Source organism: Engystomops pustulosus, chromosome 3, assembly GCF_040894005.1.
Source record: "Engystomops pustulosus chromosome 3, aEngPut4.maternal, whole genome shotgun sequence".
NCBI lineage: Eukaryota > Metazoa > Chordata > Amphibia > Anura > Leptodactylidae > Engystomops > Engystomops pustulosus.
Genome location: NC_092413.1, coordinates 6,642,655 through 6,659,018, shown reverse-complemented (window position 1 = coordinate 6,659,018; position 16,364 = coordinate 6,642,655). Strand labels below are relative to the sequence as shown.

At 46.2% G+C, this 16,364-nt stretch overlaps 1 protein-coding gene across 4 annotated transcripts in view; it reads left to right on the top strand.

Annotated features, from left to right (window-relative positions):
• The window catches only part of LOC140120861 (uncharacterized), a 71,022-nt gene that overhangs the window by 46,871 nt on the left and 7,787 nt on the right, over window positions 1-16,364 (top strand). Inside the window, exons 1-7 of one of the 4 annotated variants that reach the window (XM_072139862.1) lie at window positions 1,218-1,693; window positions 1,800-1,897; window positions 2,117-2,158; window positions 2,289-2,340; window positions 3,726-4,579; window positions 7,350-7,357; window positions 15,059-15,733. The exons of 1 other annotated variant lie outside the window; for it this stretch is intronic. In XM_072139862.1, coding sequence (XP_071995963.1) covers window positions 1,609-1,693; window positions 1,800-1,897; window positions 2,117-2,158; window positions 2,289-2,340; window positions 3,726-4,579; window positions 7,350-7,357; window positions 15,059-15,733 — 1,814 coding nt within the window. In that variant the 5' untranslated portion in view covers window positions 1,218-1,608. Of the gene's footprint in view, window positions 1-1,217; window positions 1,694-1,799; window positions 1,898-2,116; window positions 2,159-2,288; window positions 2,341-3,725; window positions 4,580-7,349; window positions 7,358-13,002; window positions 13,084-13,211; window positions 13,579-15,058; window positions 15,734-16,364 lie in introns of those variants that run through there. 2 more of the 4 variants (XR_011853989.1, XM_072139859.1) reach the window with 2 other exon arrangements.

Below are 16,364 nucleotides of genomic sequence, written 5' to 3'. Positions count from 1 at the left end.
ATGTCATTTTTCAACATCATCAAAGCTGAAGGGGTCTTCATTGGCACTTTTAAAATAGAAATACTGTAAAACAAAGAGTCATCCTAGTGGTTAGTATCATATTTGTGTTTTTATCAATTCTTCATTTGTGATACTTACAGCAAAGAAAATAAAAGTTGATGGTAGATTTCCTGTAAGACCTCGTCTATCATGAATAACATTTATTGGAACTAGCTGCTTGAGGGGCCCAATATCAGAGGGGCCGCAATGTGACGGAGCTGGGGGAACACAATCTGCAATGTGACGGAGCTGGGGGGACACGATCTGCAATGTGACGGAGCTGGGGGCACACAATCTGCAATGTGATGGAGCTGGGGGCACACAATCTGCAATGTGACGGAGCTGGGGGGGACACAATGTGAGGGGGAGATGGAGGACACTAAGGGGAGAAATTATACTGTGTGGGTGGAGTAAAAGGTAAAGCTTAGCGCACCACATTTTTTGTGCCGCTTTCTCTGTGACAAAAGTTGATATGTATCAAGTATTTTCTCTAAAGCCTATTAAGTCAGCGAGAGACTTCAGACCAGGAAATCACCCTCAAACGTCTCCGTCTGGTCACAGTGACTGATCTGTAGATCTTATATACTAGTGACTACAGGACCTTTGATGATGTAATTGTCATGTGATCAGTCACATGAGGGGAGGAGTAAAGCGGTGTAGATTTCTTACTTCCTGTCATGTGACCAGTGTGATGTCATCTAAGGTCCTTTACACCACCTACCCTATGTATGTATCTGATCACATGACATCACCGCAGGTCCTGTGGCCTCTAGAAGGTCCTGTGCAGGTCAGTGATTGGTTCGGGTTGTATGTGACTTGTAGTTAACTCTTTCTTTACTAATTTTATATTCAGCAAAGACCTTGCAGGTGCGACTACACATAATGTATAAGCAGGTAACATGGCGACAGCCGGAGATAAGGAGCAACTTATAGTCTTCTACTACATATAATGTCCCAGAGTCACAGCTAAAATCCCCAAACAATATTCCGATGGATCTTCCCAGTTATCTCCCGCTGTAATCAGCCTTTCCCTACTCCAGGGTCTCCTAATGACCTCCTCACACCCCGATACTGGACCGTCCATCAGCGACCCAGCAGGGATGGAGGACAGAACCATGGCTGCCCGGATCCTGGACCTCACCCTAGAGATCATCTACTGGATAACTGGAGAGGTGAGAGTCTCCCAGGACACGGCTCTTATCTCTAGGAATACAACAGGGAAATGACTGGAGAGGTGAAGGATTCTTAGGATCTATGTAGTGATCAGTGTCTCCCCATACACAGGATTACACAGTAGTGAAGAAGTCGTCTGGTGAGTGTGTGACCCCCCGTGTATCAGGAGGATGGACCCAGAGCCCCATCACCCAGCCTCCACCTCATTCACTGATACATGAGCAGAAGATCCTAGAACTTACCTCCAGGATCACTGAGCTGCTGAGCGGAGAGGTGAGCGCTGCCGGGAATGCTGGGACATGATATAATAACACAAGGGAGGGGTCCGGGGGATGACTGTGTCATTGTGTGTGTCAGGTTCCTATAAGATGTCAGGATGTGGCTGTCTATTTCTCCATGGAGGAGTGGGAGTATGTAGAAGGACACAAGGACCTGTACAAGGAGGTCATGATGAAGGACCACCAGCCCCTCACATCACCAGGTAAGAGGAGACCTTCCCTGATTGTAGAGGAGAGTCAGCCAGATTCCCCCCATCATCTGCTCATCACATGTAGACAATGTATCAGTCACTGTGTTATTTCCTATAGATGGATCCAGTAGGAGAGATCCCCCAGAGAGATGTCCCCGTCCTCCACATTCCCAGGACTGGCCAGGAATGAAGCAGGAGGTCCCACCCCATCATCAGGTAGGAGAAGCTGGGATTTGTGACTCCTCTATAGACGGGTGTAATGGCCTCGGTAGCAGTGCAGTATATACTGTGGGATGTTATGGAATAATCTGAGATCTGGGTTGATGGTCACAGTTTTCCTCTTGCAGATAGAATTAGAAAAATACTTTTATATGTTGATCATTTGTGATATTTATATTTTTATCTCTGTAATGTCTGATCCTTGTATATTCCCAGGACTGGCCAGGAATAAAGCAGGAGGTCCCACCGGATCATCAGGTAGGGGAAGCTGAGATCTGTGACTCCTCTATAGACGGTAGCAATGGCTTCCGGCAGCTGTGGAGTATATACCAATTGATTTCTGATCCTCCTTTGATTTTCTCATCTCTGTCATGTTTGTTCCTTACAGGAAAGTTGGGGTGAGATGACACATGGACTTGAAAATCCCACATCAGTGGATGGTAAGAGCCTTTCTTAAATCTTGGTGTAATGAAGGGACAACATGTTTAATGGTTGTTCTATGGGACTATGGTCTTTTCTGCACTGGTGATCTGTCTGGAACTTGTATGTGCCCTCAATCAAATACTGCTTCCACATCTCCTAAAAGCTTGGTCAGAACAACCTTTATGTCGTCCAGTGAAATTTATTGTTGTCTATCTAACGTTGCGCCATTGTGGTGACCACCGGGTAGTAGCAGACCGCAGGGGAGCGGTGGTAAAACGGAGTCTGGGAGCATCAGGTCCTCCAGGATCTGGTAGATGTTAATGGTGGCCCCCGTGTAAATAGCAACAGCGGTGTAGGGGCAGATGGAGATCAGGAATGTTGGGGCAGCAATTAGAAACTAGGACATCACATTTATTACTGGGATGTGAAATATTATCCACACGTGGCACATCACATGAAAATTGAATTCAAGAGACAATGAAGTTTGCAGGAGTGTTCTCCTCCCATAGGAGGGGGGGGGGGGATTAGTTACCAAAGAGGCTAACCAAAGCTGCTAAGTGTCCCTGAGGACCATGTCTCCTTTCCCTTCTGCCCGGATACATAAATCATTAGAATTCATAAAATATTGTCTTTCTCTCTCTCTCTCATACCCTTATATATAGTACATATAGTCACATGACCACGCTGCATTTGCTTCCACTTACACATCTCATCCCATTTCTGTGGAAAATGCTGAATTTTATAAAATTTATCATATTTTGATAATGTGTAATTATACTGTGAGTTTGTTTTGTACAATCTGAACACTTATGTATTTTATGGCAGTCTTTATTGAATTGTACCACTCCCATCTGTCTCCTGTAGACTGTGCTCTGGATCACTAACAGTTAAACCCATGTGATTGACAGATTCATTCCCCACTCTCATAGCCGTCTTGTCTGATGTCAGATAACTGATCCAATCACCTTCCTGACCACGGCTATGGCTTCTCATATGAGGTTTTGTGGACCATTGTGTTTATTCCTTCTTCTGTATTTTGGAATCATTGAGCCTTTTGCCTGTATTTCTAGCAATTTTGTATTGCATTGTCCTTTTGGTTTTGTCTTTTACTTGACAACTGTCTTTCCTTTCTCTGTTTGTATTTTCTTGTCTTTGCCTCTGTGTTTACACTTTGGAGTAGGAAGTGATTGTTGACCAGTTGTCTCCTACTGCTTAGGGTAGGCCAGGCAATTAGGCAGGGAAAAGGGGTTTAGTCTCAGGTCCCTTTGTCTCTATCACTAGTCCATCTTATATTGTGAAGACTTACAATTGTTTTTCATTATCTTTAATCATGTTATACAAGTCCTTGGGATTTAATTACTATCCTTGTACTTCCTGTAATATTTTTTTATTTTTTTTCCAGGTATACACAGGATGATTTACTCTGATGATTTCCTTTTATCTCCTTATCATGAAGTAGAAGATCATAATATAGCCCAAAACAGTTCAGTATCTCCTAACGTCCCCTCAGTCCCTCACAGCAGAGATCCATCCATTGACACCACCGGTGACCAGGAGCCTTCATCTAGTCACTCACTGATTGGAAATTACCAAACTGGACATAAACAGTGGGAACCTCTAGAGAACAATTTGGATCTTTCCTTTCAAAAGAGAATTTCCAAAGATGATAGCCCATTATCATGTTCTGAATGCGGTAAAAGTTTGAGCCGGAAATCTCGTCTGATGGCACATCTACGAATCCACACAGGAGAGAAGCCATTTTCCTGTCCAGAATGTGACAAATGCTTTCCCCAAAAATCAAGTCTTGTGAAGCATCTAAAAACTCACACGGGGGAGAAACCCTTTTCATGTTCTGAATGCGGGAAGAATTTTAGCCAGAAATATCATCTGAAGGACCATCTACGAATTCACACAGGGGAGAAACCGTTCTTGTGTTCAGAGTGTGGAAAATGTTTTACACAGAAAACAATGCTCGCTAGACATCAGAGAAGCCACCGAGGGGAGAAGTCGTTTTCATGTCCAGAATGTGGGGAGTATTTTAGACAGAAATCAAATCTGAAGGAACATCTAAGAATTCACACAGGAGAGAAGCCATTTTCGTGTTTAGAATGTGGGAAATGTTTTGTTCAAAAATCAAGTCTTGTGACGCATCTTAGAACTCACACGGGGGAGAAACCGTTCTCGTGTTCAGAATGTGGGAAATGTTTTGGTGATAGATCAGTTTTTGTTAAACATCAGAGAACTCACAGAGGGGAAGTGACAGTTCTCGTGTCCTGATTTTTGAAGAACAAATTTCTACTACTAGAAATAACAATAGTAAGGAGAATCTTTCATTTCGAAAATACTGACTTTCCATCACCAATATATCCACAAAAAATATTTTGCAGCATAAAAAACAATACAAATAGTAATAAACCTTTACTTCTATGGTGCAGCCAGGAGTCTTCTTGGGAAGATGCTACAAGTTTCTCCTCCCGTGATTTGGGAATCCTCTGCCTCTTCCTTGCAGATCCTCTCCAGGTTCCTCAGGTTGGATGGTGAACGTTGGTAGAAGCCATTTGCCAGTCTCTCCAGAAATGCTCCATTGGATTTAGGTCCGGGCTCTGGCTGGGCCGGTCAGGAATGGTCACAGAGATGTTCTGAAGCCTCTGCTGTGTGATTTTAGCTGTGAGCTTAGGGCCATTGTCTTGTTGGAAGGTTCGGCCCAGTCTGAGGTCCAGAGCACGGTAGAAGAGGTTCTCAACTAGGATATCACTGTACTTGGCCGCAATCAACTTTCCTTCCATTACCCCAGTGGTCCTGTCCCTCCCCATAGCCTGATGCCTGATAGTCCAGGAAAGGGCATTCAAGAGAATTGGTGCAGCTTGGAAGAACGATAGACTAAAGTGCGAGAAGAGAGATAGGGAGTTGCAGCATCATGCAGAGCTTTGTGGATGAGGGTTATTATTTTAAACTGCATTCGGAAGGAGACAGGCAACCAATGCAGTGACCGGCAAAGACTGGAGGCATCTGTGTAGCATTTGGTCTGAAAGATGATCCTGGCTTCTACATTAAGAAGAGATTGGAGGAGATAGTTTATTCAGTGGAAGACCGATTAGTAAGGAAATGTCACATAGGGGAGAAGACATAATTATTCCGAAAGTAGATAATGTTGTAAGGGTGGAGAGGACCTGCTTTCCAACAATGATTTCTGATATATAGATTGACCCTTCAAGGTTCATGTTTGTATGTAAGGTTAGGGGACTCACTAAGCAAATATTATTCAGTTCAATTTTATTGAAACAGTTTTTTTCCCACGTAATGGACATTACATTTTTTAAAGTTATAGCTCTAAGGTTGCATTCCAAATTTTGTGTTCAACCTATTGTATCATAATGGTGATAAAAAATGATAAAAATTATTACTGTAAATGTATCACTTAAACATCCCCACGTATGATGTTTGCCTTACCTACTCCAAATCCCCAAAGGTGTGCATGTTGTTATCCCCCCCCCAATCCCTCTCACATAACAATCTAAAAAACTTTTTGAAGGAAAGCTATCATCAGGAATCAGAGCTCCGGCATCGCGCCAGATTCAACTTGGCCACGCACAGGTAGGGAGGGATCACTGGAGCTACTGGGGCATGGAGTAGCTCATGCTCCCCAGAGATGCTACTCCACGCCCCAGAAGCCTCTCCAGACAATCAGAATATTATATTGATAAACTGTAGATTGTTAGGAATTGTTTTAGGGTTATGGAAGAATAATTCGAGACATTAATGGGAACCTACCATCAGATCTACTTTGATTTCCTTTAGGTTTCCTTTAAATGGACCGGTCTTGTGTGGTAAGTGCACTGGGGTGGGGGAAGCACTGTCATCCAAAGTCTGGGGTGAGGGAGGAGCGCTGTCAGCCAAGTCTGGTCTGTGGTAAGGATAGTGGATGTCAGCCATAGTCTGGTCACGGGGAGTGATAGTGGATGTCAGCCATCGTCTGGTCTGTGGGACTTATAGTGGATGTCAGCCATAAATACTCCTCAAAGTTGGTTAGAGGATTAATATTACCTGTCTCGGATCGCAGGCGCACCCTTGTAACTCTGTGTGCCCCCGTGGCTGCCGCTGGTCCAGACTTACCTGTCCCGGCTCCTGCTCCCCAGCGGACTGCCAGCTCCGGCTGTAGGAAATTTGATAGGGCCAGCACACCGCTGATTGGTGCGCAGGCTGAACACCTCCCCCTTTATTAATCAGCACCTCCTTTCCTTCCCTGCCAGATATTTGTGCCTACTCCTCCCCAGTGATATTCCTCAGCTTCTGTGTGTTCCTGTGTTTCCATGTTCCAAGGTGGCATCCTTCGTCAGTCTCCTTTCCGGGAAAGACCTGCCTGGGCTACCCCTCTTTGGGACAGAGACGACCCGGTAACAGCTACTCTCACTGCATTTCTGGCAGAGTTCCGGTCCGTGTTTGAAGAGCCTCTTCTGCAGAGACTGCATTGTTGAACCTGCGCCTAGGCAACTCGTCTGTAGGAGAGTATACACTTCAGGTCTGCACCCTGGCCTCTGAACTTGCCTGGAATGATGCAGCCCTCATTGCCACCTTTAAGAAAGAACTCTGCGCAGGTCAAAGACGCTCTGGCTACTGGATTGACGTTCAGTTTAAAGAGCCCGCCGAGGAACTACGCTCCGAGCACCCTCAAGCCCGTGTAAGACGCTTTACTCGCTTGGCAACTGCCTTCCAAAAGCTGCTCCAGCCTCCGCCTGTATCATCTGCTGAGAAACCTATGCAGGTGGACAGAATCTGGCTCTCCCTACAAGAGCGTTTCAGATGATGTCAGGAGAACCTCTGCCTGTATTATGCCAGCCCAGAGCACTTCATCGGACCTGTCCTGTTCATCCCCAACGTCCGGGAAACGCCAGCACCTAGGGTTTTGGGAGAAGCGTCCCTAGGTGTGAGCAAAGCTTCTCCACACCTGACTATTCCCATGCTCCTCAGCATTGGCACCGGCACCCAGATCCAGGTTTCTACTTTCCTCAATTCATGCTATCTCGAGAAACCATTGTCCGTTGCCTCGGTCTGTGGCCAGATTTTTTATGTGCCCATCTGGTTTCGCACGGAACCCCTGCTCCTGCAAGTTGGTGCCTTACAAAAAGACAGACTTTCTTTATGGTGCTACCCCAAAGCACTTCCGTTCTCCTGTTGGGACCTGGGTTGTTCCTCACACTGTATAGAGATCCTTTATCCGTAAGCTGTCAGGACTTCTACCTTGTCTCCCAAGCCTCTGTAGGGGCTTCCCGCTCCATACCTGAATTCCGCAGATGTGTTCTCCAAGAAACAAGCTGAGACTCTTCCTTCACGTCATCCCTACGATTGCCCCATTGACCTGCTGCCCGGCTCTTCTCCTCCACGGGGTTGTGTGTACCCGCTCTTGCTACCTGAAACTGCCGCCATGTCTTGAGTATCTGCAAAGAGACTTCAAATGCAAATCCTCGTCTCCAGCTGGTTCAGGTTTCTTTTTTGTCACCAAGAAGGATGGCTCTCTCCGCCCCTGTATAGACTATCGTGGTCTTAACAAGGTCACCATTAAGAATCGCTATCCTCTGCCGCTGATCACAGTGCTGTTTGACCGTCTACAGGGTGCAAGAGTCTTTTTCAAAATTGGATCTTCGTGGGGTCTACAATCTCATCCGCATCAGGAAGGGTGATGAGTGGAAGACCACCTTTAACAACCGTGATGGGCATTTTGAATATTTAGTTGTGCCCTTTGGACTTTGAGATGCACCAGCCGTTTTACAGGAATTTATTAATGACATCTTAAGGGACCTATTGTACTGTTGTGTTGTGGTTTACTTGGATGACATCCTTGTGTATTCTGCTGATCTCGAGTCCCACCAGTCCTACGTACAGCAGGTGCTCAGCCACCTCAGGGTTAACCATCTCTACGCCAAACTGGAGGAAGCAATAGGCGAAACGCGTATTGGGGCGAGGGGCAGACGGCAGCCACTGCAATATAATGTAATATTGACTTGTTACAGCTGGGATGCCGAGCTCCAACTTACTCTTGGGATCATTTTAAAATTTATGTGAATTGTTAAACGTATGTTTTTATTTTAATATTGATGCAATAAAAAGAAGGACATTTTTGTAAGTTCCCCTATTCTTTAGGGTGTTGCAAACTGGAGAAATGTCTGTTTCATCAGAAGAGCCTTCCATTCCTTGGCAACATAATTTCCGATAAAGACTTGCAGATAGATCCTGCCAAGTTATCTACAGTTCTTCAGGGGCCACGCCCAGTGTGACTGCATGCTATTCAAAGATTTCTGGGCTTTGCAAATTATTATAGATAATTTATCCCACATTTCTCATCTCTGGTAGCTCCGATGGTGGAGCTAACGAGGTTCTGATTTCCGTGTCTGGTCTCCAGCGGCAGAGGAGGCCTTCACAGAATTAAAGACAGCTTTTTCCTCTGCATCAGTTCTTACCCGACCTGATACCGAATAGCCGTTCCTTGTGGATGTTGATCCCTTCTCCGTGGGAGCTGGGGCGGTCCTTACCCAGAAGCGGCCTTAGGGCCGAACTCTCACCTGCGGCTTCTTCTCCAAAACCTTCTGCTCCACAGAGATATGATTTATTTGATTGGAGATTGTGAGCTTCTGGCTATCAAGCTTGCCTTGGAGGAATGGTGCCATCTGTTGGAGGGAGCCCGATTTCCAGTCAGCATATACACGGACCACAAAAACCTTCATTATCTACAGACTGCTCACCGAATGAACCCGCTTCAAGCCCGGTGGTCCCTTTTCCTTTCCCGCTTTGATTTTCAGATCCATTTTTGTCTTGCCAAGAAAAATATCAAGGCTGACGCCTTGTCCCATGCTACCGATGTTTTAGGGGAGGACTCGAAAGAGGATCCTGACCTGGGGACATTCTTTTCGTGTGGCTGGGCACCCTGGGGTGCAGTGCTTTGTGGCCCTCATTTCCCAATCCTATTGGTGGCCTGACTTGGTCAAGGATGTTCAGGATTTTGTGGGTTCCTGTGCCTCTTGTGCTCGCAATAAGCTCTCACAACAAAAAGCTGCTGGTCTTCTGGCACCGTTACCTGTGTCTACCTGCCCATGGTCTCATGTGGCTATGGACTTTATTACGGATCTGCCGCGAACATCAGGCAATACCATCATCTCGGTGGTGACTGACCGCTTTTCTAAGATGTCCCATTTTGTCCCTCTAACAGGTTAGCCTTCTGCTCCATGTCTTGCCAGTCTCTTTTTCCAGCACATCTTCCGGCTTCAAGGCCTTCCCCGCACATCGTTTTAGATTGAGGAGTTCAGTTCGTGTCCAAGTTCTGGAGATCTCTTAGCAGCCAGCTGCAGGTGAAATTGGATTTTTCTTCTGCCTAACGCCCAAGTGGAGAGTGTGAATCAGACTTTAGGTTGCTACCTCCGCGACTTTGTGTCTGCCTGTCAGGACGACTGGGCTTCTCTTCTACCATGGGCGGAGCTCTCCTACAATTCCCTGGACTCCACTTCTGCCGCTTCTGCTTTCTTCTTCATTAATTATGGACTGCATCCATGGCCACCTCTTCCGTTACCCCTGTCTGCATATGTTCCTCCTGTGAAGGACTTGGTACAGGATCTAAAAGCCTGGGAAGTCCGTACCTCATTGCTCCAAGCTTCAGCTCAAACCAAGTGTCAAGCAGACAAAAAACGCAGACCATTTCCTGTTTTAGCTCGTGGTGACAGGGTTTGGCTATCCTCCAAGTACGTCCGGCTGAAGATGCCTGGCTACAAATTGGGACCCCAATTCTTGGGTCCATTTGAAGTCCTCAGTCGCATCAACCCGGTGGCCTAAAAATTGCGGCTGCCTCCTAGCATGCGCATACCCAAATCCTTCCACGTTTCTCTCCTCAAACCAGTCATCTTCAACCGGCAAGTTGCTCCACCTCCGGCGCCACAGGCGGATTCTACTGATGTCTTCGAGGTGAAGGAGATCCTGGATATGAGGACGGTGAGAGGTAGACGGCTCTTTCTTGTAGACTAGAAGGGATGTGGTCCTGAGGAGAAATCGTGGGAGCCAGAGGATTACATCCTAGACAAGAACCTGCTTCAGCGATTTCTCAGGCCCAGGAAGAGGGGAAGCCCAAAGGGGAGGTACTGGCACGTGTCCCTTCGTGTGCCCCCGTGGCTGCCGCTGCTTCAGACTTACCTGTCCTGGCTCCTGCTCCCCAACTGACTGCCGTGCATGCTCGTCCCAGCCTCCTAAGGCTCGCACACGCCGGCTGTCGGAAATTTAAAGGGCCAGCACTCCGCTGATTGGTGCGCTGGCTTTACACCTCCACCTTTATTAATCAGCACCTCCCTTCCTTCCCCTCCTGATCTTTGTGCCTACGCCTTAGAGAAAGCTCCCCAGTGATATTCCTGCGTTCCTGTGTGTTCCCGTTCCTGAGTTCCCATGTTCCTGTGTCCCTGTATCCCGTGATTCTGTGTTCCCGTTCCCATCTGCCTGGACCTCCCGTTACTGACCCTGGATTGGACTTGACCTTGCATCTCTGCCGCTTGTCCTGACCCTGGTACCTCGACCTTGGCTGCCACCGCGGGCTGGTCGCATCTGTGGAACGACCTGGTGGTACCCTGCCACTTTGCAGCGAGCTCTGGTGAAGACCTGGTGCCACTTAGATTCCGGTCCCAGATGTTGGCTAGTACCATCTCCCACGGTGGTCCAGAGGATCCTGACATAACCCTTCTACAAAAGTGTTAGCGCGACGTCTATTCACGCCCCAATGCATCCACTATATCAATTCATTAAAACCGCGTCTGGGATAGGATTTTTGCCATTAATGCTAATAATACGGAAGAGAGGGGAGACATTCCTGTCACCTGAACACAGCCGAGCAGTTTCTAAAATACATTTTCCCCAAATTAGCAATGGAAAGAGACCAGCAAAAATCACCACCGTTTCCTGTATCACAGGTCCTCATGTCGGGTATTGGGGAAAGACTCAATGAGCATTAATCGTTTTATTGAATGAGCTTGTAATTACAGTCCAAGTCAATGCTGTACATACAGCGCATAGTGCATCGCAGCACGGACTGAAACACAGCGCACAATAAATTAACCCCTCACCACACTTGGCATGGCAGCGTGTATGAAAAGGGCTCACGAGCCAAGGTGTTTGCTGCACTGCGCCCAAATTTTGCAACAAATAAAAATTTTAATAAAAAGTGATCATACAATCCCCAAAATCATAGCAAAGAAAACATTATGTCATCCCGCAAAAAAATTATGCCCTACACAGCTCTATACACTAAAGTATGACCACGTGATTATCCCAACCCAAAGACTAAAGAGGCATTGTAATTAGGTGCGCAAAGTGAAAGACGTAAAAACCACAAAAAAATGGCACAAATTTATTTTTTGGCAATTTCACTGCATTCATATTTTTTTTCCAGCTTCCCAGTACATGGCACGGAATATAAAATACCATCATACAGTTCTGTAAAGTTATGGATTTTTGAAGTGGGGAGTGAAAAATAAAAACGCTAAATCGAAAAAGGGCATCGGCAGAAAGGGGTTAAGTTTCATTCCTATCGTTTATAGTATGAGGAGTCGCAGTCTGCGCCAAGTCTGCAGACCACAATGAAACGCTGTCACTGTCAAGTCCCCGAGAGACCTCAGATCAGGAGGACGACCCTCTAACGTCTCTGTCTGGTCACAACCAATGATCTGTAGATTTTATATACTGGTGACTGCAGGACCTGTGATGATGTCATAGTCATGTGATCAGTCTCATGAGGGGAGGAGTAAAACAGTGCAGATTTCTCACTTCCTGTCATGTGACCAGTGTGATGTCATCCAAGGTCCTTTACACCATCTACCCCATGTATATATCTGATCACATGACATCACCGCAGGTCCTGTAGCCTCTAAGAGGTCCTGTGCAGGTCAGTGAATGGTCGGGGTGTGTGTGACTTGTACTCAGGGTCGTCTTGTTGTTGTCATCTGCTTCATGGAGTTTTAGGTTGTGGGTTTCCTATAGTGTAGCTGTTATATAGACTCCAGCCAGCAGGAGGCAGCACCCGGTGTAAATAGTCTGTGATTTCATATTGTTGAGAGAATTGGGAGACCTCCAGGACCCGTGTAGTGTCTCATTGTTCCCAATACACGTAGTAATGTACAGGGGGCAGCGCCGGCGCTCTGACCGCTCTGTGACTACTTTCTGGAGGTGCAGATCATATAATGGAGAGCGGCTACTCCTTCAAAAACTGCATCTGAAAACCTGAACATGTAGACGCAGCCTAACAGGTCAGTAAGAGCCAGAATGAATAAAAGATTACAGATGGGAAAACCGGAGACTGGAGATAAGGGTTTTACTTATATCCATCTACTACATATAACTGACCCGATATCACAGCTCGAATTCCAGAAATCCATTATCTCCCGCTGTAATCAGCCTTTACCTACTCCAGGTTCTCCTAATGACCTCTACAGAACCTTGTACTGGACCGTCCATCAGCGACCCAGCAGGGATGGAGCAGGACAGAATCATGGCTGCCCGGATCCTGGACCTCACCCTAGAGATCATCTACTGGATAACTGGAGAGGTGAGAGTCTCCCAGGACACGGCTCTTATCTCTAGGAATACAACAGGGAAATGACTGGAGAGGTGAAGGATTCTTAGGATCTATGTAGTGATCAGTGTCTCCCCATACACAGGATTACACAGTAGTGAAGAAGTCGTCTGGTGAGAGTGTGACCCCCCGTGTATCAGGAGGATCCAGGACCCAGAGCCCCATCACCCAGCCTCCACCTCATTCACTGATACATGAGCAGAAGATCCTAGAACTTACCTCCAGGATCACTGAGCTGCTGAGCGGAGAGGTGAGCGCTGCCGGGAATGCTGGGACATGATATAATAACACAAGGGAGGGGTCCGGGTGATGACTGTGTCATTGTGTGTGTCAGGTTCCTATAAGATGTCAGGATGTGGCTGTCTATTTCTCCATGGAGGAGTGGGAGTATGTAGAAGGACACAAGGACCTGTACAAGGAGGTCATGATGGAGGACCACCAGCCCCTCACATCACCAGGTAAGAGGAGACCTTCCCTGATTGTAGAGGAGAGTCAGCCAGATTCCCCCATCATCTGCTCATCACATGTAGACAATGTATCAGTCACTGTGTTATTTCCTATAGATGGATCCAGTAGGAGAGATCCACCAGAGAGATGTCCCCGTCCTCCACATTCCCAGGACTGGCCAGGAATAAAGCAGGAGGTCCCACCCCATCATCAGGTAGGAGAAGCTGAGATTAATGTGAGGTGGCTCTCGGAGCCCTCTCAGTGGACACTTGGCTGTTCCCCCAGCATAGAGTTCACCAGACATGGCCTCCTCCTGTAGTCCCAGGCCACACTCAATGTAGTTTGAAAGTGCCACATTGTGGGCTTTAATGACTTGAATATTGATCCTGTTATTTTCTCATCTCTCTGATCCTTACAGGGAAGGTGTGGAGGACTAGAAGATCCATCAGTGTCAGTGGAAGGTAAGATCCATCTTTTCTCTAATTTTGAATATAATTGTGTGGGGTGAGAAGTTCTGTGGGACCGAAACGTAGATGGAAGAGGTCACAATGCTGGAGCCATAGCACAGGACCTGCTGAGATCCATCTCCAGCCTAGATACGGGATGAGATCCATCTCCAGCCTGGACACAGGATGAGAGCCATCTCCAGCCTGGATATGGGATACGCCGGGGTATGGAGGATATAGGTTGTGTATGGCACCAGATGAAACCGCTAAGCCTGTAGATTCCGCACGCACATAGGTCACTGGCGCCCCTGATAGTCCCATATATATTAGTGATAATTCTGGTGAGCAGGAATTGTTATAATCCGGAGAAGATATACTTGGGGAACTTTCTCGATGTTTAGATTATATTGCAGCTGGAAGTTCAGCTTTTAGAGGAGACACATGGCCACAGAATGTCCTGCACATATCACTAAGCTGTTATTGTCTTTTATATCACTACTAGGGGTACCTGACTATAGCAGGGCTCCCCACATCATCACACCAGCAGGAGGCAGTGTTTTCTCCTTAAAGATTTATTTCATATTACCTGCTCCCTGCCAGCAGTTTGTGGTGAGTCCTGCAGGAGAGCAGCTGCAGCCTGTGTGCCTGTGCCTGTAGTCCACATCATCCCCCTCCCTTCTCAATGCACATGACCGAAAATGGGGAGGCGGAGTGAACTGTATGAGTGTGGAGAAGAAGAGGCTGACGCTGGAACATACAGGCTGCAGCTGCCCCCTTGGGACTCAATACATACTGCTAGCAGGGAGTCAGATAATATGAATTAAAATTATATAAGGTACTGAAATGATTCAGAGTGCTGACAGAGGCATTTTTAGCATAGCACCGGCTATTGGAACCTGTCACCAGCTAAAAATGACATTCCTGGTGACAGGTTCACTTTAAGTTTATTTTGTAGGTTAATCGTTTTTATTTTTTTTTCCCAGGTGAAAACAGGACAATTGAACATCTCCTCTTATCTCCCTATCATGAAGTAGAAGATCATTACATCACACAGGATAATCCAATATCTCCTAATGTCCCCTCAGTCCTTCACATCAGAGATCCATCCACTGACACCACCGGTGACCCAGAACCTTCATCCAGTCACTCACTGAGTGGAAATCCTTTAGCTTTACATAGACAGCAGGAAATATCTCTGGAAGAAGAATCAGATCTCTCTTTGCTGAGGAACATTTCCAAATATAGAAGCAAATTTTCATGTTCTGAATGTGGGAAAAGTTTTGACCAGAAATCAATTCTTGTGAAGCATCAGAGAATTCACACGGGGGAGAAACCATTTTCATGTCCTAAATGTGGGAAATGTTTTCGCCAGAAATGTAATATGGTGGAACATCAACGAACTCACACAGGAGAGAAGCCGTTTTCATGTTCAGAATGTGGAAAGTGTTTTAGTCATAAATCCGTTCTTGTATACCATGAGAGAACTCACAGAGGGGAGAAACCATTTTCATGTCCTGAGTGTGGGAAATGTTTTCGCCAGAAATGTAATATGATGGAACATCAACGAACTCACACAGGAGAGAAGCCATTTTCATGTTCAGAATGTGGAAAGTGTTTTGGTAAAAAATGTAGTCTTGTAAAGCATGAGAGAACTCACACAGGAGAGAAGCCATTTTCATGTCCTGAGTGTGGGAAGAATTTTAGCCAGACAAATCATCTGAAGGATCATCTACGAATTCACACAGGGGAGAACCCGTTCTTGTGTTCAGAGTGTGGAAAATGTTTTACACAGAAAATAAAGCTCGCTAGACATCAGAGAATTCACACAGGAGAGAAGCCATTTTCGTGTTTAGAATGTGGGAAATGTTTTGTTCAAAAATCAAATCTTGTGACGCATCTAAGAACTCACACGGGGGAGAAACCGTTCTCGTGTTCAGAATGTGGGAAATGTTTTGGTGATAGATCAGTTTTTGTTAGACATCAGAGAACTCACAGAGGGGAAGTGACAGTTCTCGTCACTTCTACTAGAAATAACAATAGTAAGGAGAATCTTTCATTTTGAAAATACTGACTTTCCATCACCAATATATCCACAAAAATTATTTTGTAGCATAAAAAACAATATAAATAGTAATAAACCTTTATTTCTATGGTGCAGCCAGGAGTCTTCTTGGGAAGATGCTACAAGTTCCTCACTCCTGGATTTGGGGATCCTCTGCCTCTTCCTTGCAGATCCTCTCCAGTTCCCTCACGTTGGATGGTGAACGTTGGTAGAAGCCATTTTCATGTCTCCCCAGAGATGCTCAATTGGGTTTAGATCTTAGCTCTGGCTGTTGGAATATTTGGCCCAGTCTAAGGTCCAGAGCACTGTAGAAGACCTCTGTTCCCACTATTGCTTAGTTTGGGTGGACGGCCAGGTCAGGGAAGAGTTGTGGTCGTCCATCCCAAACTTCTTCCATTTAAGGATTGTGGAGGCCACTGTGCTCTTAGGAGCCTTGATTGCTGCAAAAATTTGAAATTAGAATTGAGGATAAAGCTGAGTGCGTATGTGTCC